At 44.5% G+C, this 17,126-nt stretch overlaps 1 protein-coding gene across 1 annotated transcript in view; it reads right to left on the bottom strand.

Annotated features, from left to right (window-relative positions):
* The window catches only part of LOC105561871, a 36,007-nt gene extending 32,578 nt beyond the window's left edge, over positions 1-3,429 (bottom strand). Inside the window, 2 exon segments of the mRNA XM_012012226.1 lie at positions 140-351; positions 3,343-3,429. Of these exon segments, the coding sequence (XP_011867616.1) occupies positions 140-350 (211 nt within the window). The 5' untranslated portion in view covers position 351; positions 3,343-3,429.
* Positions 3,430-17,126: the final 13,697 nt, after the last annotated feature.

Below are 17,126 nucleotides of genomic sequence, written 5' to 3'. Positions count from 1 at the left end.
GGCAATTTTATCGCGATAGCGCGAACAGCGAGTTTGATAAATTGCCGGCAGAGAAGGGAGATTTGTAAGTCGTTAGCTCAAATTCCAACCCGGCGACGCTTTAATCGGTGAATTCGGATCCGATTTTTTTTTAACTCACCGCCGATGACGATGAAGTCGTAGTAGTATTCGGGCGGCATCGTCGTCTTCACGCGCTCGCACAGCTGAGACACCTTGTCCTGCGTTCGCACGAGCATATCCAGGATCGTCATAAACGTCAAAAACTGCGACCCCGGGCAGACCTGGGCGAGGCTCGGCCCGAGATGGGACATCGGGCATGTTGGGCCAACTGATAGATTGTTATACGACATCCTGTGAACAACGATTATCGTGACAAGTGGCTGCGGTCGAACGACAACGCTGTTATTGCGCTACGCGATGGATCTCTGTAAAGCTACGTTTGTTTGCCACAATGCGAGAGGGAGAGAGAGAGAGAGATAATTCTCCCGTCGTTTTTATTACTCGATAATTCCGACGCGCGCGACACAATGTCTCTATCGTGATTGCTGCTCTAAATGTTATTGTCACGTTTATCCCGTCATGCGTGTCTGTCGCTGATGTAAAAAGAGACGGCGGCGAGAGCGTGATCGTAAATTGATTGCGATATTTGGTACACTTAACAGATCAATGGAAGCGCAATAACGCGAAACCGCGTAAAGCCACGATTTACGCGTCGCATGACGGCACGTGAGCCGCAATTCCAACTATCGCGCAAAATCATATTTAATTGGCGCTCGCTAGGCCGCCTGTCACTACGGTATTCGCATTTCGCGCGATCCCACTCTAGTTTCGCTTTTTCCGCGGCGGTTAATGCTCATATCCGGCTAATCGAAGTCAGGGACGGCAAATCGTCCGTATCCAAATCGCGTAGACTCACTTTCCCGCGCGAGGAAACTTGACGCGGAGGGGGGGAAAAAGCACCTGCCACGCCACGTATATTTATGTCGTTTTCATTCCCGAGCGAGGAGCGCGGCCGCCGGTTTTAACGTCGCCGATACTTCGCGCTCGCAGTTTGCGGCGCATCAATTATTCATTCTTTATTTTTCAGATAGCGCCCCGTATCGCGACATTACCATAAGCCTCCGTCCGCGGCGGCGCGCACGCAGCGGAGGAGCGTTTAACGTAAATAAATATTCCCTTTAATTAGCGGGAGGAGTTAATAGCAATTGTAATTAACCGAGCGTGTTAATTAATTCATCTCTAATTAACACGACTGCCTTTCTGTGCCATTACGCGCGCGCATTAGCGCCCGGAGGAGCGGAGATACGGGGCCCACAAAGAGTCGTCGGCTGGACTAAGCGCAATGATTACCGCGATCAATTTACATAATTCGTCGTTCGTGCGCCGTACGAAAATCGCGTATTAGGCTAATATTACGAGGGATATCCGGAAATTAAGGTTGCAACATTTTTTTTCATTCGAAAAGGCACACATTTCAATGAAACTTACAGGTGTTGTTAACGTAGTTGTACACTATTTTTCAACACAGTTGCCTTCAACTTCAATACATTTTGTCAGCCGTGAGACGAGCCTTTTCATGCCAGTATCATAAAACTCTCGCGCCAACTTCATATCACTAACGATTTCATGAATAACAGTACGTGAAATTTCAGGACGCATTTCATGGAGATCGTCAATTGTCGAACGGCGATCGGAAAGAAGGTGTTCTTCAAGTTTGTGCACAATTTCATGAGACACAACAGACGGCCGTCCACTCCTCTCTTCGTCATGAACGTCCTTCCGTCGTTGAAATTCCTTGAAATTGTGCACAAAATTGAAGAACACCTTCTTTCCGATCGCCGTTCGACAATTGACGATCTCCATGAAATGCGTCCTGAAATTTCACGTGCTGTTGTTCACGAAATCGTTAGCGATATGAAGTTGGCGCGGGCGTTTTATCATACTGGCATAAAAAAATTCGTCCCACGGCTGACAAAATGTATTGAAGTTGGAGGCGACTGTGTTGAAAAATAGTGTACAACCACATTAACAACACCTGTAAGTTTCGTTGAAATATATGCATTTTTTAATTAAAAAAATGTAACCTTACTTTCCAGATATCCCTCGTACACTTGTCGTACGGAAAAATTTTTAAGTTGACCGGCCGCTGAATAGAAAATTTCTAGATACTCGAGAATCTTGCTATCCCGCAGCCAATCGACACGCTTAAAAAATTGGTCGCGCGACAAATGTGTAACATTAACCTCGCTCCTTCCGCCCGCGCGGCGGCAGAAAATCGTGCCGACGTTAATTAACGCGCGCTAATTTCGTAACGTCCAAGCCTCCCCTGGGTCACGTGAATCACGAATTACACGAGCGGTAGGGGGGTCGTGTTCTATGGCCGCCATTTATAATGTACACACATCAAACTGTTGAACATACAAACTGTTGTCCCAGGAAGAAAGGTCAATATTCTGGGAGGTGATAGTATCGGCCATTTTAAGCAAAAATGTTCATATGAATATACGTCCCATTCCCCACTGTTTCCGAGATAGAGCTACTTGAATGTCTCGTGTATCTACTTTTTTTTCTAAACACTTCACCCTTCATCCAACCTCATAAACGTCTGCGGGAATTTATTCTTACACGTCTGTTGACTGTTGTGCTGATCACATTGTAGAAATGTTCAAAATGCCTCGCGTACTCACAAATGTCGAATATGCAGATACGCTGTTTGTTTACGGTTTCTGCGATGGTAGGTGCTGCTGCTGCTGTTGAAGAATCCCGTCGACGCTTTCCTACACGCCGAATTCCGAATCGTAAAGTGTTTTCCAAGGTTTTCAGTACATTGCGTGAAAACGGAATGCTTCCCAGTGTTCACGTTTTATCTGAACGGGGACGTCAACAAAATGTGCTCTACCTCGGAAACAGTGGGGAATGGGACGTATATTCATATGAACATTTTTGCTTAAAATGACCGATACTATCACCTCCCAGAATATTGACCTTTCTTCCCGAAACACTCTGTATATGGCGAACACGCGTATGATTTATCGCAATCGAGCTACAACACGAGATTGTGCGAAAAAGGGAGGAGGGGGGAAAAAAAGAGGGAAGACACGATAGGGCCCCGCGGTGTGCGAGCGCAGACACGAATCGATAAGCCGCCGGTGTCCCGTAAAACCCTTTCCGCGGGGGGACGCGCTCCTCCGGCGTTAAGCGTTGCACAGTTTAGATACCGCGATAACGCGTGTCGCCGTGGGAGATGAAAACGACGAAGGTGGAGAAGTCGAGAAGGAGACGCGGAGAAGTGACGCGGACTGACTCCCCGGGATACTCGTATGAAACATAAATGATACTAACGTTACGCCGGCGGGAGAGCGCGGCCCTCGTCTCTCGATGAATCTCTCGTCGATGCACTCCGGTACACACGTGACACGAGCGAGGCTTGAGCACGTGCCACGGCGCGGCTTTGGTGCGGCAAGCGGGCAAAGTGTAACTGTAAGACCTCTCACCGTAGAACGCCACTTTATAATTCATCTCCCACTCTGGCGGTCCGATTCCCCGCCGAAGACACCCACCATAGATCACGTCAATGAATCCGCGCGTTCGCGAAGGAGAGGAAAAGTCCCGTGTAATTTTTGTTTTTACTTGAATAAAGATACGTCTCGGTAATAAATGACAGGACGATCGCGACGGCGCACTTCAAGCTTTTCGCGAAGAAATACGATGCGTAATGCGGACTCGCCGGTCTGAGCTGCGACGCGATGATGCGGCTTCAGAAATTCCGGTGACGCGGTCTGGAAATTTTCGAAATTGAGAAAATTGATTAGCGGCAACTGTTTGTTCGTCTCTCCATTCTCGCATTAAAAACGTAAGAAGATTTAATTTTTATAATTTAATTTTCTGGCGACGAATGCTGTAAATGAAATTAAAATAAAAACTGTTGCGCTGAAATTCTCATCTATCTGATATCTTCGTCGAGGTTTACATGCTGTGAGGAATATTAAGTATTATAATCGATGAATAAGAGTGAGGTAACGTTAGATGAGAATTTACGTAATATAAACGCGAGGAATGATTGATCTTCTCGTAAGTAAATCGCTTCTCGTTTCAACGAATATACGATTTTATCTCGCGTGGATGAGATCTACGCTTTTTACAGTTTAGTTGTTATTTCAATACGACATAGTGAATTCAATGGAATAATTCGATCATCGCGTTAGGATTATGTGCATTGTGCACGAGATATTCGTTTGATATTTGAGGCTTATATTCGTTTTCAGTAATATGCGAAACTACGAGTCTCGTGGAATATAATGTATAACGTGCCCGTGCAATCGCCTAAACGCGATAATGTCGGCAATAGGAACGGGGCCAGGCTTTAAATATAACGTATCCGCTCAATTAGTTCTATGTCAAGATATCGCTTTATCAAATCGAGTAATAATTATAAAAGTCACGGGCGTATTTTAATTGTAAAAACCTTAATCAATCACGTATGCAATGAAATGTGTGGCAAGCGATATCAAAAACATAAATTAAGATCTTACGAGGTATATTCTAAATGGTGTAGAAAAAGAAATATGCGACAATCGCACAATTTATCATTGCGCTACTTTCGCGATTGGTGATAAAAGTCGATGGAAAAGGGAAATTATTAAACGCGATAACATACACTTAACGATGACAATTTTTAAAGGAACTTTTTTAAATGTTAAAAAACTTCCATAGAGTATAAATATTAGCAGAGACATTATTGTCACATACATTTCGTTCCATTATTAAAGATAATTTGCTGTGGCCGCGATTTTTCTGATATCTCTGGACTGCAAAAATTATATTTTTACCAAACGGAATAGTAAGAAGAACGTGATGCACGGTAGATAAAAATATAAAAAGCATATTTATACGTAAGACTTGTGAAAATAGAATTATACAAACGAAGGAGGATACGTCAAGCGGAATAATTTTCTTTATTATCTCTCTCCTTTAATAACGGTATAACATATCGACTGATCTCTTCCGCAAGGTCGTATCTCGATTTTACGCAATTTTCAGTCTTTGCACTTAAACGCTCTGGTCCAGAATGAGTATTTAGGCACAAAAATCAGAAATTGCGTAAAATGGAGATGCGACCTTGCGAAAGTGACTAGTCGATATTTATAGAGGAAAGTCTCCTATTATGAGATAAGCTCCTAATATGAGATAGCGGAGTTTCTGCTAAATTTAATAGCCATCGTCTGTTGGTTCCACCGTGAATTTATCGCCCTTGAGGTGAAATCTGTTTAGTGGAAAATTGATTGTTAGGTCGTGTAATCGCTGCGAAAATAGATTTGTGATTATATTTGGACGTTGAAAGCCTACACTGAGAAAAATTTTCATCGGATAAACCAATTAAATAGTATGTCCGATGGTTAATTTTTCCGATTACGTTTTCCGATTAAATTATGGATATATCCGATGAAATTTATCCGATGAAATGCAATTACCGATGAAATTTCATTGAAAAACCGATCAAATTTTTCATCGGATATACAATTTAATCGGATATATCCGTTTGTTATCATGTAATTGGATTATCCGATTATATTTAATCGGACATTTTTCTCAGTGTACTTTCTCATGTTTAGAATCCTCACCCTCAGAAGGGATTTCTGTTGCCGAGACAAAAAATATTCTTGACGCATTTATATTTCTCGCAACCTCATTTAGTATAAAAATAAGACAGTAGCAAAATTAAATCAATAATGCTTTTTCTCCTCTATCGAACTAAAAAAGATTGACTTACTATATTGAGACAAGAGTAGCTTATATAAACTCTTGCGTTTAGAATAAATTTTCCCTCCGTCTTACAACGCACGAAGTTGGCACCACGATATTCGACAAAAGACGATATATACTGCTTACCATTTTATTCTAGATTTTAGATTTTTTATTTAAGATTAAAATATTCCTTTCTCTATAATAAATACGATTGGCGCTATATCGATCCTATCTTAGGATACTTTGAAGTGTAATAGCATTGGATCCGGAAATTTTTTCTGTGGGTGCTATTTCATAATAGAGGTTTTTCCTCTAACATTCTTTAAAGTGCGATAAGCACTGCTCTTTTTTATTTGTTTATCAATATTACATGATTGATCGTCTTCTCGTGTACAGTTACATTTTACAGTAATTATAAAAGGGTTTAAAGCTGCGCTTTACAGAGTTTCGATAACATTATGATACAGTCATGTTTCGTTGCACCTCCAAGCGCTGACTTCTGCGGCGCAGGAAGTTTCGGTTATGCTTATACCGTTGAAAGTTACTGATAAAAGCGCTGATAAAAGATCCGAACATGCCGCGGCCGTTATCAGTGCTACTTACAACGTATTTTTAATGCCTCTAACAATAACGATCCACGTGGGACGCGCGTGTGCGGGCGCGCGGTTTTCAGCCGTGACGTATTAACGTAACGTTAAATCAACGTTACGTTCGCGCAGACGTAGCCACGCGCGCGATCGTAAATCATAATTCTATAATTTAAGTCAGCGGTGTAGTAAACAAGGAACACGTTATTTATACGTACGTCGCGTTCATTTATTCACGCGGCCACGGAGCGTGAAGCGCCCGGTGTCAGCGAAATGCGGAACATCTACCTCTCGGTACACGCAATTGAGGCATAACGCGCGTTACACGTGTCTGAATGATGGCCCTTGAACACGCACACGTGCGTCACACTCTTTCGCGAATCGCAGACCTTACGACCCGTGAAATCGTCCGCATAATTAATCCGCGACTTTACCGATAAGGGACGGAGGGGGGGCCCCTCAATCAGCGTTTTCCAATCAATCTACGGAGCTGCGAGAGCACCTATGTCTCCCAAGTTACGCAAGAAAGACGCGCGTTACAGAATGATACGTTAAATATGCATGGAGCGCGAGGCGATTGTCGCATTGCGACTGAATAAATCACAGGATATCTATTTTCTGCTCGGAATATTAACGCACGTACGCGCACGCACGCACACGTTGCCGCGTTCGCTGCTACACCAGATTTTGAAAATTTCTTTGTAGAGCGTGCCATGTCTGAGTTGTTCTTAAACTGCTTGGGAAAATGATCGCCGGACACGCGTCGATAATTGTAGTTGTTCTACGCTAAATACGTACACACAATTAAAACATATTAGATTGTTATCTACGTTGTTACGACTTTTGAGTTAAACTCACTTGGAGCGAGCTACGATTCGCATCTGATTTCAGGATATGATATAATACTACTTATATCTTTGCATGCTGTACATCTTGATACGTGTGTAATGTGCTTTACGTACGTATTTTTAATTCTTCGAACATTTTTTTGTATTATACAGCACGTAACGAGATTATAAATAGGATTCCTAAAAATGTACTTTATTCGACAGCGATAAAATGAACTATTTCTTCTGGAAGCGTGGTTCATAGCGAACATGTTAACAATATGAAAGAATCTGTTGTACAAAGTCATTTTCATATATTTAATAAAAAATATAATTATGCAGTGCAACGTAAATGGCATTAATTTCCGTAAAAATTATGTTTAGGCGAATAGTATTTGTGTTTTTCAACATTTTATGGTTTTAAAATGTTAAGTGTTTTTTTTTAAAACAAATGTTGAAATCCGAAAATTGCGCCAAACAGAGGGGAAATATGATAAACCTTTGAAAATTAAATATCTGGAAAGCCAGCAAGATAACAGAAGATATTTAAATGCAGTTGAAAAGTTAATAAGAAGATGATTATGAAAGCAAATTAAATCTTCAAATTCTATTTTCTCATTTTATACCATTTTAATAAATTTTTTAGCTGAACACAATTATAATTATGTATACAGTATGCACTAGAAGTATCTCGATGGGATAAAAGACTTAATCAAGAATGAAAAAAAAGAGTTAAATACAAAAATATTTAAATGCAAGAGACCTGGCGATGATGACTCAGCTTGATGTAAAAGTTTACATTTCGCATCGTAATATCTCTGCTCGTAGAACACGTAGATGTAAAATGAAAACACTTTTGCTATATAATTCGAACCTCGACTATCGATTAAGCCTGCAGAATTCGATCGGTTTAGTTTTTGTTGAGGTAATTTAAAAACTTTCAACTAACCGGCTCGTGTATAGATACACAGTAGTACAGAGACACCACCGTGTCTCTTGATACAACAGTATTTCACTTTGTGCACTGTTCTTGTACTCGAAATACACAAATACGTACACGGAAAAAAAGAATGATGTTGTATCAACAAGATCTGTGCAATTAAAATAAAATCGTTGAAACGAAATCGGTATTAATAAATGAAAAACATCAGAGTGTTGTCTTAATAATCTGCATGGATATTTAGTTCAACGCTTAAAATTAAATTCCATAGCAAATACCATTGAGTGAATTATTTCTGTTTGTCGCAGCCCGTGACATTAACGTTTAATTCAGGCAACTTCATTTTGTTTAATTCAACAGCATTTTTTTTCGTGTACACATCAACGAGTTCTCTAAAAAGAGTGGATAAGCCCAGCCACTCTAGTGATTCAGATAGCCTGTGATTTAATAAGTTTACTTTCTGTAATTTTATAACTGGTATAATTATTGTGATAATTTTTTACAAACACCAAAGAAATATTTTGTTTGTATGTACACGACGTGATTATGATTATATTATACTATAAGTACATAAATACATACGTCTATGTACTGCAAGATCTTCTTGCGACTGTGCGATATTGTAATTATTGTTGCAGGCTGTTTTTCGGAGTTTCCGCGAGGGTGCTAGACGTAAATGCTTATGCAGATGCGCGCGATACCTCCTAAGTGCTAGGAGCCTGCAATTCAATTAGACAAGAGCTGTTGTTAGCAATTAACATTGAAACATCAAGTAACCCCTAGGGGGCATTTAAGGAACAGGTTTACGTTAAACAAGATATTATTTCGCAATGACAGCCTAGAGAGTTTTTATCATCCGCTGATCGTGCGTGCGGATAGCGTGTTCTACGCAAAGTTGCAAGTGCGCAATATCCTTTGATCACAACATCTGTAACATTGACCCGTAAAAATACGCTTGTCACGGCTTCGCGCGGCCGTTATCTCAATGTCTCGCGATACATATTCGATGAGGCATTCAAATGAAAATTATTAATCCGCCCGACTGTTAATGTTGCGCCATACGCACGTGCTTTGTAACACGAGCCTTGGTGACCGATGCCTTAAGGTCTGTGTCCACGATGCTAGAACTTGGTTCAAGTTCTAGTTCCGAGAAATGTATAGCCAATCAATTTGCAGCTACTCCATAAAAGCTGCAAGTTGATTGACTATTGACCAAGTTCTAGCATCGTGGACACAGGCCTTTAGCGACGTTTGTTCAATTTTACAACTCGACTTTGTTAGATATGTCTCGACTTCTCGTATGTTAATCCTTGAAAATGACGACGATCCGGATGGTCGTAACGTTGGATGTAACCCATTAAATAATTCACACCATCCGCCAGGTTGGGGTCGTCTAACAATCCTCTCTACATTCGAAAATTATTAACGCAGACACGCGTCGCGTCACGAGCGGTATTCGGCGCAAGATTATTTTCGCACCGGCGTAATGCGCGCGGCGTTAATTTCGCCGCCGCGTTGTCTCGCGGAATAATTCGCCGGGACGACGCGTTCGACGTAACGTATCATGAATGGAATCGTGGTAATCCGTAGTTTGCGAAATGGCGATCGCCCCGCGGCCGTCCGGCTGCTTTAGCACGCGCGCCGCGTCAATTTAGCGGCGAAACAATTGGATCTTCGCGGACGAGTGATTAACGCCGGTGGCCGTCGCGCGAAAAGTCGCGCCGGTGAAGCGCCAAACGACATTCCCGCCCTTGTCCCTCTCGTCCCTTCCGCGGGACGCAATCACGATATAATAATGTAATTGCACACGCGCGTGTGTACGCAAAAGATAACGACGCCGTGCACTTAATTACAACTCGCGCTCGCGAGCGTGCGAGTCAACGGCTCTTTCGTTCGTTTGCGCGGCGGAATATGGCCATTACCGAAATTAGCGTTGCCGATTCGATTACACGCGGTTATTATTACGTCGTTGGACGAACACGGGGGTGCAAGCCGTGTGCGTGTGTGTGTGTGCGCGCGCGCCCGATTATACGTGTACGCGTTTGATGCATTCGTCGAGATCAAAGGCAAATCGGGTGAGGCCGGTGTTTCGCCGATGCACCTAATGGCAGATCAGCTGGAATTTTATAACCGGCGAAACGAGCGGGGGAAAAAAAACACGCATTACGCAAAATGCGCGTGCGATAGCGTTATCGGATTTCCCGCAAAAATCCACAGACATCCGAGATGGATCACGGATCGCGGAATTAATAATCGTCGTCCGGATGTTTAGAGCGCTCTGAAAAATTAAAACGTGGGCCCCACGTTTGACTACCGATCCGTCTCGAAGCGCATGGAGGTTGGATTCCGAGAAACTGACTGCAATTAGCCTAATGGGATCCTCATATTAATTGTGCCAGATTAGAAACACATAAATTAGCGAGCGCAACGTAATCATTACATCGTAGAATATAACATAATCCGGCACCTGAAGGTGATAAAAAGGAGATAAGTTTGTGCAAGCGATTTATTACGTGTTGCCTAATTAGGAATATTTTTAGCTCTGCGAGAAAGTATAAATAGCAGATTCGCGTGTATACGTGCGCGCGCGCGGGGCAAGCTGTCTTAAAAACGGCAGAAAACCGCAGCCGCGGCGTAATCGCCGGCCTGTACTCGCGCGATCGTTACCCGCGCAGAATCGCTTTCGGAAATTATTACGCCTGCGCCGCGAAATCGGTCTCGGATTTATGCGGCTCGGGCAATCGGCGAGTCGCGGCCCGGCGCGAGAGAAAAATCGTCGCGCCTGCCCGGGACAATTGAGCGAGTTCCGCGGAGCGGATCTCTTAATGCGTTCCGTGTCACTGAGCGTGTCGATTATAATCTTCGCGATCTCTGCCGCTCGCGATGCTAAATCAACCGGATCCGCTCGGCCCTCCGCCGCCGGGCGAGTTTCTCGAGGAGCGTTTGGCTCTCCTGCGGCGAGCTCGCGCCGCCTCGGCGCGCGCGAGAATCATATTTCGCGGGCGAACTCCGCCGCGCTGGCGAACAATGGGACTTCCGGCTTTTTTCTCTCCGGTCTCTCGCCGACCGCCGTGCCGGACCGACGGTGACGGCGCCCCCCCCCCTTCCCTCCCCCTCCCGATAAATTTCCGCGCGCGGGCGAAGGACGCGGTGGCAACGCTCGTGCGTTTAATAACGCATCCACGTGCGCAGGTGTGAGAAGAGTAAACAGTACCGCTTTCATTAACGTCGCCGTAATGCGTTAAGTGGAACGGAGTTCCTGATGTCGCTCCTGACAGGCTGGTGTTTGAATAAGTTGCACGTGGGGAACGATAACACGCGAGATTCCTGATGCCTCGGGAAGATCCCCGTGTCTCGCTTCCTCAGTTATTTATTAAATCCGCTCGAATCCATTCGGATCCGCGTAATTAGAAAATTATCGGTCGATTACCGGGAAGTGTTTCGCTCCCCATTGTCTCTCGCCGTGCGAAAATGACTCCGCACAGAAAAAGGGATAAGTGTCGGATTAACTTTTATATGCTCCAATTAACGCGTTTGTCGTTTTGTGTATACACCACAATCTATAATCTTGTTAGAAGCATTCAATAATCTTATATACAGTCTTATTTAAATACCATAATTGCCACTTCGAGAATACATATAATTATTTTAACAATAAAATCATTTTAAACTTCGATTTGACAGTATGTTATTATATTTTCTATCAAAAGTAGAACATTCTATTTTGTCTACGTCCGGAAGAAAGATAACCCCATCGTCGTCCTTGAGCGAACCGTTCGTTCCTTTGTAGCAAAGTGGAATCTAGAATAACGGCACGTATTAACATGCATTTAACTTATTAGCGGATTTGTTTTTAATGTAAACGCTCGTCGAGCATTAATTTACTGTGGAAAATCGATACGTAAAACGCTTGGAGCGTCCAGCGGTTCTTCACAAGCGAGACGACGCTGGAAGGACATGCATAAAAATACCGGGCGCTTCCGCGTGAGTCAACCTCGTCGTAATTTTCAATTTGCCTCGCCGCGGGTTTCACGGGCAAACGCCGCGCGGCTCCGCTTTCTATTTTTCCTGCGCGCGCCGCGTTGTAAGTTCGGCTCGACCGCTCTCGTTAATTCCCTCGGGCGACCGACACACGGTCTCTCCAACCGGGGTTACTCCGCGAGCGGGTAATTTCCGCGGCGCGTCCCGCAGCCCCTCGAGTTTTCTTCCCCGTCCGCCGCAAGCCGTGGATCTAATCGGGCTGGACGGCCTCTCTTTAAGACGCTGTCCAAGCCAGCAGACGGTACCGAGTGGCCGCACGAAAAAGCGGCCGCGTTTCTTGCGAGCAATTTAAGACTTTCCCGTGGATTGTGTGTGCGCGCGCACGTACGTTCGTTTATCTTAATTCCAAGACAACTCGGCGAAAGAACGACGATCTTTTGTTCCCGCGCTCGTTTGTTCCGTGACACGAGATCGTCTCCGTCTTCCTCGTCAACGACCAGGTGTCCTCTGAATGCGTTTTCCCCGAAGATGACGCACCGCGCTGTGTTTGCGCAATTGAGCCTTTTTCTTTTCATTTTATACACATGTTGGTAATTCTTCCTCTCGTCATTGTCTTTTCCGCCGGTCGGCGCGCGTCATCGCCGCCCGAAGCATGGACCGCTTACGAGGCAGTGGAGCCCTAAGTGGGGGCTCCTGAGGGCAAAGGATAGGCCCTCAGGGCTGGTTTCACATACGTCAGTTAAGAGCTAATCGAAGATTAACTGATTCTCTGTCTCTTCTTAGAGAACAAGGTTGAAAAAGATAGGGTGTCGACTGAACTCTGGTTAACAGTTAACCGACGTTTGTGAAATTGGCCCTATGAATAGGACCTAGACCTTATGCCGGGCATAGACCACCCAAATAAATTCGCGCCAACTTTTTCCCCAGGAAGTCTGTACAAGGAGACCGAACTAGGCTTGATTACGTCACCGAACATGGGCCGACATTGTTGCAAGTTAGTGAATCAAAATTTTGCCACTTGTAGCGCCTGGCATCGCAGAAACGGATTAAGGATTCGCCCATGAGTTTACCGATCTTGATCTCACTGGCTCGTAGATACAGCGTATAACCGTTGTTATCTGAGGGTTGATTTCTGGAACATACGAAAACTACAAAAGCGAGTGAATACTAGAATATTGATAATTTCAACCCGTGAATTCGCTCACTTTTGTAATTTTCACAAGTTTCAGAGATACACAATCCACCTCCTCATCTCTCTCACGAACGCTTCATGCATATGACAACCATGTGACACGCTTATTGTCTTATTGATGAGTTTATTGGCTCCTGGCTCCGTCCGGATCCAATACGGCCACGTCTAACCAATGGTCGATAAGTGTATGAGCAAGTTTTAATTTGTTAATACAGCGCAGAGACCCAACTGTCGGGCCTCGCGCGGGATGATGCAACCCCGAGGATAAAAAATTTCTCTTCTAGGTTAGAAGACGTGATATTCACTCAACGTCCCAAGCGGAACTCCATGCGACACGCACGAAGACGAATCGAGTTTTCCGTTGACAGCGCTCCCAGTGATTCTTTTCGGAATGACTAAGTCTCAAAAATGTCGGCCCACTCTGATTACGGGAGTTCGGTCTCCTTATACAGACTCCAAGCTTATTCCACTCTCACCAGCAAGAAGCACAGATTGGCACGGTGCAACACGGAGAAATCGTTTCGTCCTTGTTTAATAAACCAAACGCAGATAAAACAATCCCCAGTGTTACACAGCGTTGCCTGTGTACGTTGCTGAAGAGCACCCTAAGGTTAATATGCCTATGGCCTGAAGTTGTTGCGCGCGCGAGAATCGAAGGATTCCGATTTCCCAGCTCGAAGGAAAACCCATCGCCGCGCGTGATCGAGCGATTCCGAGCGGATCGATAATCATCTCTCCACCCGGAACTCCGGCCGATGACGCGGCGCGCCGTCGCCGCCGAAGCCCGGCTGCGAAATTTCCCGTAGTAAAAGCGGCGAAGAATGGGTCGTGATTTTATAAAACGCGTGTTAGTGGGCAATGATGCCATCGTCACGATGACAAAACGCATATTACGGCGGCGAAATAAATAAAGCCCCGAACCGCGGCCGCGTTCGTTAAGTGGACGATTGTTCGTCGTTAACAAGATAAAGGGAAAAATGAGATTGTTCGTCGAGTCCCGTCGAATAAAGTCGAAAATAAGGGCCGAACGCTACATCCCTATCCTTGCCCTTCCCCCACCCTCCGGTTTGTTACACCCGTTCGTGGAAAATCATTATCCGCGAGGTGAAACGAGCGTGAACGCGAGACCCGGTTGCGTCTTTTTCTTCTCCTTCTTTCACGCTCGTTACTTTTTTTTTTATTTTATTCTTTTCGTACGTTGCGAGCGAGAGAAGCGGATACCGACCGCGTGTCTATCATCCGTCTTCGCGTCTCCGTCGGCAGTAAATACGTTTGATAATTATCGCTGGGTTTTTTGCTCGCTCAAGATTTTTACTACTTAATCACTACGCGCGATTTACAATGCAGCCGTCGGCGCGACGGCGGGAAACAAAGAACGGCGACGACGGAGAATCGGGCGCTAAGTAAAACGGATGATGAGATATTAGCGTACAAGTAATGCATATATTAACGAAGTTCTTATCCTTTCCGGGCGTTTGTTTGTTCTCCATCCCCCCCCCCCCCCGAAAGTCTGAAACTTCCCTACGGGGATATGAGTAAACACTCCGCGGAACTTACGAGAAGAGGAAGAGAGAAAGAGCCGGGGAGGAGGGAGAAGGAGAGATCGCGGGAATTACTATCCGGAACTGCAAAGAGAGTCGTCAGTGATAAGACTACGGTAATCAACGACATAAAATGCTTGAATGCCGCGGAGCTCTCTCAACGAAAAGGCGCAACGACGTACTCCTCCACATTCCTGCCCGCGTAATTCTCGCGTTGATATCGTCGCATCCGCGAAACGTTATTCCTAATCTCGTTTCGCCCAAAAATATTCCACTCTACATTTCTAAACCTGTCGAGCCGCTGGACGAGGCAACGTGAATGCAGTCCAATGCGCTCGTCCAATAATTAAATATGACTCTCGGATCAGGTCAGGTCGACAAGTTGAATTTTTAACTTATAACTGGGATACTATAAATAACTGCCTTTTAAGTAAACAGAACGATAAATGTTTCAAGTACTCGATCTGAATGGTTCAAATGATAACGGATATCCCGCTAACTGCTCATGTATTATATTTTACAAGTTTATCGTTTAATATGCGGTAATGACTTAATATCGGATTGAATTAATCGCGCAGAGAATCTGTATATTTAATAATTATGTAAGTTATGCATAGATTCGGCAGAGTATAGGCTAAACGTGTTTGGCTGTTCAATTTACACCTAAGGGATACCGCGCGGTTTAGCCAAATGGAATGCATTACATCGTAATCGTGTATGAGATCTCGTCGGCTATTGCGAGACGCATATCGTAAAATATCGAAGATTTGTAGGATAAGAGACTTTCAGCAATTGACATCTCGTTAATTTGCGAGAAGAATCTATTTTAATAACGTGAGAAGTTTGATTTTACTAATAAATGCAGATGGAAATTGACAGTTAGATCTGTAATTAAGTAACTGCGATTGAATCTTTTAAATAATATAGAACGTAACGGAAATCCTGTTGACGATAGCGGTTTGCGTTATTAATTTGAAAAAAACGCGAGGCCGCGCGCTATTTTTTGAATATGCAAATAGATTATGAAAATGGGGTGTCGAACTAATTATCCTAATTGAACGCGCGCCTAATGACGGTAACGATAAGAATTTGAACAAGGTTCTTTGGGCAAACACACTGCATATTTAATGACCGCTGCTGATAAACTTTGTCGTCGCTGGGTTGTGTTGCAAAAATAATGTCGCCAGCTACGAATGGAATGAATTCTCTCGGATTCAGAGAGAGGATGCAAGCAACGACGAGAGAAAAAAAAACACGATCTGTTGCGACAAAACAAATGTATAAAGAAAATTAACACAACCGTTTCTTATTAAAATGCTGCATCGGATTTTCCCTCTCATCCTGCTGTTTCTGCTATTTCGCCGTAAATGCGTCGGCACATGTTATACGTGTCAATTGGGAAGACGCGGCGGCGTTTTGTATAATACGTACCTCCGTTTGTATCTCATTGTGTATCGTTGTTTCGCCACAACGTCAAGAAGCGCCACAATTTCCCGCCGCAAGAACATATCTAAAGAGCATTGTTGCGAGCTGATGCATCGCTCGTAAAGCGATTATTAGCTATGCTCGGCATACTTTTCGTCCTGCCGCTCGCGTGATACGCTCGTTAATTAACTTATGCACACAATTTCATGCTAGTTAGACAGCGGAGAATACCGCCAGAATTTCTCCGGGCAGCCTCGGTCTGGTTAAAACATCCGAGCGCGCGCGGCTCGACTTTGCCATTAACGGATAAAGTAACGATCGGCGAAACGCAAACTGGATCGATCGTTATCCCGACAGTTAATAATGCAATTATCGGCCTTTGTCGCCTTGACGCGGCGCGTCCAGACGTTACGTAAGCACGCACGCCGTGGCGCGCTCGAAATTATCGCGCGCCCGCGCCGCCGCCGCCGCCGTGCGAAACATCGCTTTGTCACTCCGTGCCTCCCGCATTCGGGAATAATCCTCATTGTCGTCCCACGCTTAATGAGCCGCCTGTCTTATCGGGCGCGCTTAAAGATCGTGACTGGACGATATTTCACCAATTACTGAACGCGGACAACGTGTTGCTCGTGTAACAAGTACGCGAATACATGAATGTTTGAATGCATGAATTTATTACAGTTGTTCCCTCACTGTAGCTCGGTCAGATGAATCAAATTTTCGTCTCGAGGATCTCTCTCTCTCTCTCTCTCTCTCTCTCTCTCGCACAGAGCATCGCACCCAGCTCGTATTTTCCAGGACAGCCGTTCTCCATGCGCCTGCACGTTATGAGCGTTAAGGCGAGCCCTGTCGTTACGGGGCAGCCTGTACAAATAGCCCTCCCTCCCT

The sequence above is a fragment of the Vollenhovia emeryi genome, unplaced genomic scaffold (assembly GCF_000949405.1).
Source record: "Vollenhovia emeryi isolate VEMERY1.0 unplaced genomic scaffold, V.emery_V1.0 DF939199.1, whole genome shotgun sequence".
In the NCBI taxonomy this organism is placed as follows: domain Eukaryota; kingdom Metazoa; phylum Arthropoda; class Insecta; order Hymenoptera; family Formicidae; genus Vollenhovia; species Vollenhovia emeryi.
The sequence above is the reverse complement of the archived record's forward strand: the minus strand, read 5'-3'. Positions and strand labels throughout refer to the sequence as shown.